The 12,615-nt window shown below is 42.9% G+C and overlaps 1 protein-coding gene across 1 annotated transcript in view; it reads left to right on the forward strand.

Moving 5' to 3' along the window:
* CAT9 (cationic amino acid transporter 9) overlaps window positions 1–12,615 on the forward strand; it is a 128,889-nt gene that overhangs the window by 32,075 nt on the left and 84,199 nt on the right. The window contains exons 2-4 of the mRNA XM_086514600.1: window positions 1,108–1,520; window positions 3,784–3,960; window positions 4,056–4,280. Of these exons, the coding sequence (XP_086370726.1) occupies window positions 1,108–1,520; window positions 3,784–3,960; window positions 4,056–4,280 (815 nt within the window). The remainder of the gene's footprint in view (window positions 1–1,107; window positions 1,521–3,783; window positions 3,961–4,055; window positions 4,281–12,615) is intronic.

Consider the following 12,615-nt stretch of genomic DNA (forward strand, 5'->3'; position numbering starts at 1 on the left):
GAACTTTATGCACCTAACAACTCAATCGAGTCGGTACTACGTCAGGATGGATTGAATACGTACCGTACCTTACGTACCTTTCCACCTTGCTCTCCTCTGACACTGATGGTGGGATACATGTTGATCCTTCCAAGTTGGGTCATTCTGCCATCTGTTATAGATAAGGAGACGGGGGTATGACGCTTGTCTAAGTAGGTGTTGATTGTAGGCTAGAGGGTTCACGGTGTCCTTTGAGATTTTCTCTACTCCTGCCTTATCCAAGGGGTGTAGCATCTTTGACTCTTTTAATACATAAGTCTGGTAGTGCCTCTTGTGCCTGCTTTTGAAGTCTCCTATGAGAAAAACCTCTCCTAGGCTGAAGTACTCCATGATACCCTTGGCTAGGCATGTGTATGGTGAGTGTATCTCCCTCCTCCTCCCTCCTTGGGTAGGCATGTGTATGGTGAGTGTATCTCCATCCTCCTCCCCCTCTTACCCTAGGGCGTCCATCCTTTGAGTCACCATCCATTTTTTGCAAACTTTGATCCTGATGGAGCGAGGTAAGATAGTCTATAGAGCCATGGCATGGAACACTCCCTGTGTAGCTGTAGTGTCACTCACATGGAGAGGGCCTCTACATCTCGTACCATGATCTGTACATAGTAATGTGGAAATATGAAGAGGAATGGGTAACGGGGTTGGGACGGTAGAAGGTAGGGAGCAGAGTCGGCTAAGAACATAGAAAGCCAAGCGCTGAAACTCAGCCCATGTGATCCATAGTCCTCCCACCACCTCATGGTCCCAGTCTTGAGGCGATCCACTTGTGTATCTCCCCCCCCCCCCCCCCCCCCCCCCCCCCCGGCCCCCGGCCCCCGGCCCCCCGCGTCGCAGTTGCTGCACGCTTTCTTTTTCCCATTCGTACTTGGTTCTTCCCTTTTCTCATACTGTTGGCGCCTCAGATTGCTTGTACTGTACCGCTATCTGACACTGTTCTCATCGTTTAGTAAAAATTTCAAGACTCCACTTTCTCAGAGCTGTGCTACTTTGTTATTTTTGGGGCAATTCTTGATAATGTATGGCTACTTTCTGCTACAAGGTTTCACGTGTTTTACCACTTGTGTCATGCAGGGGTTACTGTAAGCTTTGCGTTGGCTGGTTTGGCTTGTGTAGCAAATGCATTGTGCTATGCAGAACTTGCTTCTCGTTTCCCAGCTCTTGTGGGGGGGGCTTATCTTTATGCGTACAGTGCTTTCAATGAGTTAGTAGCATTTATGGTTTTCTGTCAGCTCATGGTCGACTATCATATTGGTGCTGCAAGCATTACACGCAGTTTGGCAGGGTATTTGGTCAATCTTTTGGAGCTGATTCCTGCTTTATCTGGACAAATACCTGTATGGTTTGGGCCTGGAGGGAAAACATTTTTCGGTGGATTCTTTTCTATTAATGTGCTAGCTCCTATCATCCTGCTGGTATTGACAACTGTACTTTGTCAAGGAGTTCGGGAATCTGCTGCAGTGAATGCTGTCATGACAGTCACAAAGGTAAAAGAGTCATTCACTTGCCCTGTCAGCATTAACATACTTTCTAAATGTGTGAATTATTTTGAACATGTAAAGATATTCAACTTTTCTGTTTACATAATTCAGTCCTAGCAGAAGGGCTTCTCTTCTTTGTTGAACATTCCAGCTTCAACTGCTTCATTCAGTAATCATTTAGTTACATTTTTGGGAAGAAAATTCTCTTCACTCATGTAAGGCCAAATTTTGTTGAACATCTTTTTGTCTTACATTTCATTGGCTTCTGGGTCAGTGTGCAGGCCTATCTGTGTCTATAAATACTAGTGGCTGCTACATTCTCTCTTATTGAAAGCACCCTTCCCTTGCCCTTGAGCTATCTCTAGACGTCATGTGGAAGATTATAACGTGGGACCTGTCTCTTAGCAGGAGTATCACCGATTTCGTTAGTGACCTGCTCACAATTACTCAATAACAGGCAACATCGCATGGATTATCTTTTTATTGGAATGAAGCTCAAAAGTTGACAGCCTATATGTATGCAGAGCATGGTGTTTTTTGTTTGATATGGATCTTATCCGTCACCCTCAGTTATTTTAGGGCTCCTACCTCTTTGTTTTCTTGATGCTTTCAGTAAGCAAGTCTTTGTTTTCAACCCTTTAGAAATCGTTTTGCAAAAGCAAAGTTACAAAAAACATGGCAATAGAGACATACATGGTAATGAAATTGGACTGTGAAAAACGAATGAAAACTAAACTTGTTCATCTTTTTAATATCGCATTCCCATCTAGACGGGCTCTTACCAACTCATGGAGTGTGATCCTAGACCTAGACCAGGTCATGGGTGAACTGTCTGGCCTCCTTGCATTTGTAACGCTCATTCATTGCATACTCGTTTCTCGTAAATCTTACTACTTCAGTCCATGACCGCCTTGCTAATTTTCAGCCGCACTCTCTTTCCTAATCTCTTTTCTTGATTCTTGCTGTGTACTGTTTTAACTTGGTATCAAAGCATTGGCCTTTTGACCGAGCCCGGAATCTTGCAGTCAACAAGATCTATTAGGAACAATAATTGTTCTCTTGGCACTTTGTTGAAGGCCAAGGTAGGTGCGGCTAGGGATGATCAAGATAAGACATAGTGTTGGAGTCCCCTGAAGTTCCAGATGGCTTGTGGGTGGAAGAGTGGGCTCTTTCCAATAGACTTGAAGTCCATTTGCTAAACTAGTCATGAGCACACTTCTGTACCAGAGAGTGGTGAACTTGTTGCACCTTATTCCGGACACCTGTGTAAGTTGACACTACTCTTGGCAAATGGCTACCTTTGTGTAGCTCTGTTGCCCCCTCTCCTACGTACTTTCTTTCATAGATTTTTCTCACGCTATATTTTAACGCACTTATGAAAATATGAGAGAAAAATCAAGCACAAGAAAGAGAGCTGTGGGACAAAGGCAATTGCCAACAATCTTTCTATGTACAAAATTTCCAGGCATGGTAACCTACATTGACATGCTTGCAACAGGCTTAAAGAAGCGTTTTGCATTGGAGAGATGAAAATGTTGGGAATCTCATAGAAGTATGACATTTTGTCTTAAGATGGTGAACCCACTCAAATCATCAGAAAATCTATTTGCAAGAATAACTTGTCAAAAGCAATAGAGGAAAGGAAAAAGGCATGCAAGGAATTTTGGATAGCTGTTTAAAGAACTTTTTTTGGAAAGCTCAAATCGGTAGGTGTCCATGTTGCCTAGTTTTTCCCCTTTTTAGCATGCATTCCATGCCATATTGTGCCACTGTGTGTATTAAAGGAGCTGAAAAGAAAGGGACGATTAAATGAGTACCTGGGGTGCTCTATTGTCATGTGTGTCTTAAAGCTCCTAATCTGGTTAAAGATATGGTGTTGACATATTGTTTTTTGATGCTTGAAACAATTCAGTGATTTCAGACAAGAGTAGGCTGTATATATTGCTGCTAATCCTTGCCCATATTCTTTGAGGTGCTTGATCCAACTTCTAGCGCATGCTTGTAAATATGTGTGTGGTAAGATAAGGCAGATGACAAAGCTTTACCTATCATGCACATGACGTGTAAATTTATGAATGGTTGATTGTTGCCATGAGCGGCTAGTGTGAACGATGAGCCATGCATATAAATTTTGTGAGTATTGATTGTGGATTGTTCTCATTTATCTGCTGGCTTGCAGACATAATTTCAAGTATAACTCCAGAAATGCATTTTGATTAGACTGTAAATAAATTATACTAAGTGTGGTTCTGTTTTTGTTTGAGAGCAGGTAGTGATTGTTCTTGTTGTTATTGTACTTGGTGCATTTGAGGTCGACACAGCAAACTGGACTCCATTTGCCCCTAATGGTGTACCAGCAATTGTGACTGGAGCTACAGTCGCTTACTTTGCGTATGTTGGTTTTGATGCAGTCGCCAATTCAGCAGAAGAAAGCAGAAGGCCAAAGGTGACAAGAAAACTGCAGTTACTTCTGAATGCATTTTAGCAATTAATTATTACAATATCTTGACTCGTAGCACTACTGTTTCTTGCTTAGGACAGAGGGATCTGCCAATTGGAATACTTGTCAGCCTTATCGTTTGTGCACTTCTTTATGTCGGAGTATGCTTGGTGATCACGGGAATGGTTCCCTACCAAAGTTTAGCTGGTGATGCCCCCTTGGCTGAAGCCTTTACTGAACGAGGCCTGCCATTTATCACTGCCTTGATAAGTATTGGTGCTGTCGCTGGTCTGACCACTACTGTTTTGGTTGGGTTGTATGTACAGGTAAAGCTAGTACTGATTAGATTGGAAGCAATTACTTGCATCTTAAAAGGATTTTCTCCTTTTTGTCTTACTTTCTTGTACACAAACATACAATTGCAAATGGCTCGAGCTGTTTTTTACAATTTTTGAGCCTTGTATATGCACTTCGTGAAAGCAACATGAGATTTAATAGGGTTTTATGTGCTGCACATGCATGTGAGATTATGCATGCTAGATAGGTACTGAGGTCCTTTAAGTTGCCATCTCTCAAGTTCTCAGCACATGAAGGTAGAATAGCCATGGTATTAATAATAGCCCAAATCTTATGATGATAGATCCCAATCCATATCTATTATCCCAAGAGAAGAGTGAGGAAAAGCTACTACCGAACCCTCAACATTAGCCACATCATCAAACCATATGTACTGCTAATGAGAATGGGACCAGCTTCTGGTGGTTCTCGAATTGCCAATGGATCAAACAAGGTCGTTATTGGCACTCTGGCCTTGCTTATGTAGCTCCTGGTTGCCAAAAGCAATCACCAATGCAATTGCCAAAAACAGCTCGTCCAGTGAAAGAAACTTTGATAGCATCTCTGTTGGTCTGCCACATCAGCTGCTTCCGTACAGTCTGTCCCGTCATCACTACATCTGTACAACCTGCCATGTCAGCAGTCAGCTGTCTGTATGGAACTGCCATGTCAGCTGTCTGTCTGGAACTGTCATGCCAGCACTCAGTAAAATCTGATGTGGTGTCAGTTCCATCTATGGCTCCCGCCTCAAACCCCGAGAAGGAACCACACACATGCAGGTTGTACTGTCCGCACCAGTGACATGTGTCTTACCTCTGGATCTGCTTAAAGTGCATCCTAATCTGGATCTTTCGCAGGCTGACCTGGTCACAAAATATTGCACTGAGCATGGCCTCAATAAAGAGTTTCTCAAGCCTGTTCCAAGGAAGAGACGAAAGCTTGTTCCTATCCGCAAAATCTCCTACAAGGATGATGATATTCCAAGGGAAATGCCACCTTGCCGGTGGAGTGTGAAGGCAAAAAAACTTCCTGGTTATCTTAGAGACAGGAGCGGGAGTGAGTATACCCACGGAAACAACCTGGAAAAAATGGGGTTGATTGGCTCATGGGTGCTCTGGTGTCACTAGGAGGTGTATCCTGGTGTCTACGTATTTTATTTTGCTTTTATTTATTTGATTTTCTTTCGTTTTCTCTGAAGCTCTTGCTACGGGTAAGTGGACAAAGAGCTACTTGCTTGAGGCAGGAGGGACAGCTTAGGGGCACCTAAATCAGTTTCTGGCTGATTTTTGGAAATTTTTCATAGGTTTACACAGCTACGAAGCTCCCCCAGTTGGTGTTTGCATTCATTAGAATGCGCTCCCGCACTCCTCTTCTATGTGGCATGCTCTTTTTGCAGCTGTAAACTCTCTAAAACCTGATTTTCAGTGCGTAATGTTATCCTGCTATATAGGTCCTTGCATTTGTGATGTGCAACAATGTGGGTGATGTTTATGTATCATTCATTGTGGAAATCAGAAAAATACATGGCTGATGCATTGTTTTGCGCATTAATCCGTTTTCATCGCACATAACTTTATGAAACTTGAGGGAATGATGATACAAGAAACTCCATGCTCCCATATAATTACCTCCGCGATTGCTTGCCAAAAAGTAGTCAAAACTGGGGCTGGTTTGTTGCTGCCTTTTTAGTGTTTGGCAGTAAGAATCTGGGTGAGATAGCGGGAGGTGTCATAGTATTCTGGCCTCTAGGTCTCATGTGGGAGTGATGTGGAATTGTTAGAGTTTCATCTTCTATCTGGTGGTGACTCCGGTATCTTCCAAGAGTAGATTAGGGAGTGGGGGCTGTTTTGTGGCCGTGCTAGGCCGTATTTTAGGTAACTGTACCTTTTTCTGTGGTACGAGCCATGTATGTACCCACTTGGTAGGCTGGCATGAGGTAGGATCCCTATTCCTGGGGGGCGGGGGGGGGGGGGGGGGGGGGGTGGGGGTGGGGGGGGGCGGGGGGACCGGGGCGAGTTTCCGTATACTATAGTTTTTTACTTTTAGGTTATCTAGTAGTGGCATAATTGTGCCAACTGCCAATTGGCATGGTTATGCTAGGTATCTACACTTATGGTGACGTGGCATTTTATTCCAAGCACCCTATTTTATTGGGTTGGGAAAGTTGAGGGAGTATCTATATAGGGACCCACGCCCACCCCTCTTGACACATTTCGTTGATGGATAGCAGTGAGCCAGTGTTTTGGGATCTCTCTCTCTCTCTCTCTCTCTCTCTCTCTTTCTAGTACAGTCTGTGGATTTATGCTTTCTACAACTCTGTATTCTCATCCATACTTGTCGACAACTATAGATCTCCATTGACAGTCGGCTCCGTATGTGTAGACATATAAGAGCTTGTAATCCGTTATCTCTTCTAGGTATGGATTTGAGCACCTATAAAGATTGACCTCATTGTCGTCAATGTATCTATATAGTCCTTCACTCTCATGACCAATCATCCAAACTCTCTCAACAAGATGGATCTTTATCAATTGCAAGTTTGGAAGATCCATTGTGGGAGGATATTCTTCTATCGTCGGGATCTCCAAGCTTGTGTAAGCTGCGTTTGAATCTAGGGTAGACATGATTTCTGGGCTTAAGAGCTTTTGCTTGGTTCAAGTAGACTTAGTCCACTGTGTTCAAGTTCTTTGGCTAGGGAAAAGTAGAAACTATGTCCAAAACCGCAACCGTTTCGTCACAATTCTCGCAAATTGTCGCTTTTAGACACCCCTAATTTGCGGATGCATTTTGAGGCCTTAAACGATGTTTTTTTCAAAGTTGAACTAAATGGTTGTCGTTGGCATACATTTAGTTCAAGTTTTGCTCTAAGATCTGTAGAGCCGCTCTAAGGCTACGTTTTGATATAAAAACTTTTCCGATCCGATACCGTTTGTGAAAGTTACGGCCAAAATAGTGAAATGCAGTTTAGACTAGTCAAAATGAGTCCAAATTCAATTTTAAAAGAAGATTTGGGATCTCTGTGACACTATGAACACTCATGTATGGTCAAAATTACAGTTGGACCCTAAAACTGGTCTGGAGACATCCTACGCGTAGGATGTCTATATGCTCAGAATTTAACAAAATTTGGTCCAGAGAGTCCCCTCAAGTCTAAGCAACACAATGGTATGCTCAGAATTTCATTTGGACCTAAAAATGGCCTTGAGACATCCTACGCGTAGGATGTCTTTTTGCTCAGAATGACTTGAAATTTTCACCCCAGCTTCTCCTTGATGTGTTGATCATAGTGGTGTGCTCATTGGCTCCAAAGAAGTTGATTCAAGCACAAAAAAGTCAGGAATTCATTTGGATTCCAAAACAACCACAATATCAACTTTCAAAGCGTGAATCCCGTCCCCAACCAAGCGTACAAGGGCTGAAGAAAAGACCACTGTTGACTCACACAACAAAAAGGTGGATCCCAAAGAAGTCTCTTCAAACACAAACGAAGCACGGGCAAGTATGGGTTCCCAAACGAGAGGCAGCAACAAAACAACCAATAATCGCAAAGAAATGGGTCCCAAAGAAGAACAACAAAACTGCTGTCAGTGCATCGTCGCTTGAATTCTTACAATTCTTCCTACGATTACAGTACAGTTAGAAGAGAGCAAGTCGCTTCAATCAAGCAACGATACAGGAGCTTCAAAGACCATTACATTGCTTAGAATAGGAAGCCTCGCCAACAAATGCCAATAAGCAAATTGCTTATACCCACATCTTGCACAACATAAATCTTTTCCATGCATTGACTGTGTATGCATAATAGGGCTACATTACAAGGCCTGCATAGGCACAACTTTTAATTGCCCAAGCACAACACATACCCTTTGCGATACCCTGTCGTAAATGATGACTCCGAATAGGAAGGGGGGAGGTATTTTGAATGCGGACCTAACATTATGACTATTAGAGGGCAATGTTTTGTGAGATGCATTGAATTTTTGCGTTTTATTGTGATAATTTTTTGACGAAATTTAGAGTATATGCCCTCATAGTAGTGTTATAAAGGAGTATGGGGACAAAATCCATATATGAGCCCCTAGGGACATGTGTATAGTGTACATAGCATTTAGATTTCTATTTGAATGATTTTTCTTTTGTTGAGTTGTTTTAAGATTTTTTTTGTTTATTATTAAGAAAAAATAAAAAAAATCCATAAACCACATGAAAAAAGGACTGACGAGAGGCCTGAGCACTACAAAGAGAAGAAGGTACAGGAAAACGATGAAACTTCACGAAGTATGTCTCAGCAGCCACTACAACAGCGAAGAACTTGTCACAAAGCAGTGTCAACATGCAACCGACAAGTCATAAAAGTCAGAGTCGAGTAGCTAAGCCACAAAATGAGTGAGGTGTTAGTCCCAAAGCTTCAAGTAATATTCTCTGTGGTCTAAGCGTCTTAGCTATTTTAGGTATTGCTCAAGCTGGAAGAGTTGAGCATATTTACGTTGTGTCGCCGATGCTGGTATAGGTGAGCAAAAGAGTCGAAGTCTAAGTACTTAAGTCTGGTGAAGCGAAGGAGAAGGTCCAAACGACACTCACGTACTGAGCACAATGAGATACGAGTGGAGAAACTTCTACATCGAAAACCCTTCTTGGAAAGGTGGAAGCTATTGAGACATCTTTTGATGTCACATGTGCTACATTTATTCCTCGAAACACCCATCATCTCCTTCTTTCACATTGCATGCTTTTGTTGACAAATTTCTCATATGCATATAGAGTGTCCCATAATTGGCACTTGCATCAGGCACTCTTTCCGTGTTTCACCCAAGCACTCACCTTTCATGAACATGTACTTCACGTTCAACTGCTCAACTCCAATAAGAGCGTATACCAAAGGCATTTTTTTTCCCACCGGGTTTTTTCCCTTTGGACATCCAGGTTTTAGACCCTAATCTAAAGACACCTATCACCATCCTCTTGTACATATTCCTTCTACATCAACAATAAGGAAATGCTACTCAAATCAATTGACAAATGAATTGGAGCACCAATTTCAGATCATAGCGTACTTCTCCTCAATGACGGGTCGAAGGATGGCCTACAGTGACAAAGCTGTAGACAACACTAACAACATGATTGCACCGAACAAAGAAGTCCCCAATGAAGAAGAGTAGACATAAAAGTAATCAGAGGATCTCAAAAGATGAATGGTTATGATGATAGATGTCCGCTCTAATGGGATCATAGTTCTTGTTGTGGTTCGACAAAGTTACAAGCAGTGCAACAGATGAAGCCAAAACGACAGCAAAGACCACATCACCATCGACAATGAGGTCATGTCGGGGACGACATGAACGTGGAAGGGGGGAGTGGTTACCGCTGGGTCAACAACACAACATAACTCAAGTTTCGTACCAAAGTCTTATCTTTTGCGAGTTATGAAATGCTGCGGATTATGGCTATAAACGTCATTTGTAATGAGTAGTTATTCTAGTTTCAGAAGCGGGGGTGCAATGGCACTTCCAAATTGTAAATACAAAGCCATTTGACCCTTTTAATCCCATTTTTGGTTAAACCTAAGGTAGCCTTAGTATATAAGGTACCTACGTCATTTTGTAAAGAAGAGACTTTAATCATAATCAAAACTTTAGCACTGCCGTCTACTGTGTGTGAGAGAGAAAGAGAGTGAGCGTGAGCTTTATCCTCTAGCTACGCCCGGCTCGCTCAACACATTGGAGATCCGACTGCACCATTGCTGTAGGCTCGAGGAGAGCTACGCGACAACGCCAAGCATTCCACGTGAGACGAAGCGCACACGCCGACGCATCTACGAGCTATTTGTGGCCGTAAGTGTATCAAACGATGTCTGTTTTTTGCATGCTAGTAGTCTATAGAATCGTGGCGACATAAGCTACGCATTGGTACTCATAAACTTCAGTTTCGGGCACTTTCAAAATTCTGCTCTATCATCTTACACGTTTTCCGCAGATGGGTTTAGAGTTATGGTTTTGAGTGTAGATGCTTAGGGACAGGTATATCCTAGTGAGGGGATGGTGTATCTTTAGTTTCGTACGAATCTGGCATGATTAGGTCAGTTACCTTCCGTATGTGTGTATGCGGCTAGGTGGTGTAGTTGAGAGCAGTGAGGTTCTTGATTGTGGTTTAGTTGGCCTTCCAGAGTGTTGTATGTGTAGGATGGTCTCAGCCTGACAAGCTAAAGAGATTTCCTCCGTGTGCTTATCGTGTCATCTGTGTCCTCGATTGACATTATGTTGATCTAGGTAGTGTTTGCATGCACTTCATGGGTGTGTGAGTCGCTCCTGCAACGAGAATTCCTATAGGAATTCCAAGAAGAGAGCCACCAGGATTCCCTTCAAGAGCGATAACGAGAGAAGGATTGGGAGAGTCTTTGGTTAGACTTGTAGACAATCGACGAGTTAGACCATCCCAAGTCCAGAAATGGGTAAACAGAAAATACTCCGGAGATAAAGATCCGAGAGATCACGTAACGGCTTTTAGAAGAGTGATTAGAGCAGAGGAAGTTTCAGATTTTGCGACACAGTTTGCGGGATTTGGATTGACTGTAGAAGATGATGCAGCTACATGGTTCGACTCGGTGGAAAAATGGGATTTTGAGACCCTAGATGAGCTGTTTGAGGAGTTTATTGAAGAATTCTCGCCAAAAGGCATTGCTCACAACACGGTCTCGCAAATCCATAGATTCAAACAGAAAGAGAATGAATCAGTACGCAAAGCATTATTACGACTCAAGAGATATGTTAAGCTCTGTCCGAGAGCGGAATTACCTACGCAAGCACGACTGATGCTGATCTTTATCCAGGGAATGAGACATGCGGGCCTTCAGAAGGATCTGCATATGATAAGGAGGATGACGCTAAACGAGTTGATCAAAGAAGCTCTTTATCTAGTGGATAACTGTGAGGCATACAAAGAAAAGGACTTAAAGAGTCAAGGAGATGACACATCCTCTTAGCACAGTGTTTCACAGATAAGTGAGTCCATTGCTAAGCCAACGACACCTATTGATCAAGAAAAGCTTATCGACGACTTGGTCAAGGGGTTGATTCCTCTTGTAAGGTCTGATTCGGGAGAGCCGGAGTGGTGTGAAATTGAGAGAAAATGGACGAACCATACGGGGGAAGAGTGCTATTATAGCATGGAAAATGCTAGGGAGAGGTATGTACAACCTGTTCCAGAAGCACCTACTCCACCTAGATACATTACGAAGAATGCACCAAGACCAGTAGGAGTTTTAAGGCCACAGCTTGTCTTAGGACAACAACCTCTGCTGCCAGGTGCTAGAATGCAGGTAGACATGAGATACATGCCAATGATGGAAGCCTCCAATAAACCAACTCCAGTACCAGCTACAATGTGGTATAGCAACCAAAGTGAGTACTACCCTTAAGAGCAACAAAATGTGAGAGCAACACATGGAGTGGTGAGGCCGGTACAACCTCCACCTCCTGGGTTTCAGTCGAACGAAAAAAGGTATGAAATGGACGAAAGGACATTGCGATTCATTGCAAATAACGGCTTATCTAGGTCGAAGCTTGCTTATAGCCAAGAGGAAATGCTAAAAGAATCTCCTCAACCAGAGATAGATTGTCACAAAAGTCGTGACAACCACTTGATCAAACAATGTCCTCATACGGAGATCACTGAAGTAAATGCCTATTGTCTTGAGTGTGGCATCACTCACTTGATCCTCGATTGCCCAAAAAACCAAACCAAATCAGGAAAATCACGACAAATGTATTAGGGATTGTTCAGCTCCCTAGTAGCTCAGAAAATGAAAATGTTGTACCAGTTCAAGTAGTTACGAGAGCACAAGCTCAAAAGAAAGTTGATGAGAATCCAGAGACAAAGAACACGGAAAGTGACACGAGTCCAAAGACAGATGATGGACCAAAGACTGACGTACGTAGTCAGAAAACCAAGAGCAAACGAAATAGTTGGAAAGCTAGAAAGACTAGGATGAAAGCACGCAGGGAACGAGAGCAAAAATCCCTAGCTGAGAAGCTTACCGAAGGTGAGAAGAAGATAAAACAACATGAGGAAAAGGAGACACCTTCTCTTACACAGATGGTTAAACCTCTAGAAGAACCATCCACGGATGAGAAACCGAGAAGTGCTAGTTCAGGAGGATCTGTGTTGGCAGAGAAGGTTAATGAGACATTAGATGCCCTTTTGAAAGCCTATGATGTGAGGCTCAAAAACAACCAAACCCAAGAACACCGGTGGATGACATATCCCTATGCGGAACTAGAAAAGCAAAGGTTTGAAATGTGCCAGAAAATGATTCAAACAGCCCCAGCT

The sequence above is a fragment of the Adiantum capillus-veneris genome, chromosome 6, assembly GCF_014529385.1.
Source record: "Adiantum capillus-veneris isolate H3 chromosome 6, ASM1452938v2, whole genome shotgun sequence".
NCBI lineage: Eukaryota > Viridiplantae > Streptophyta > Polypodiopsida > Polypodiales > Pteridaceae > Adiantum > Adiantum capillus-veneris.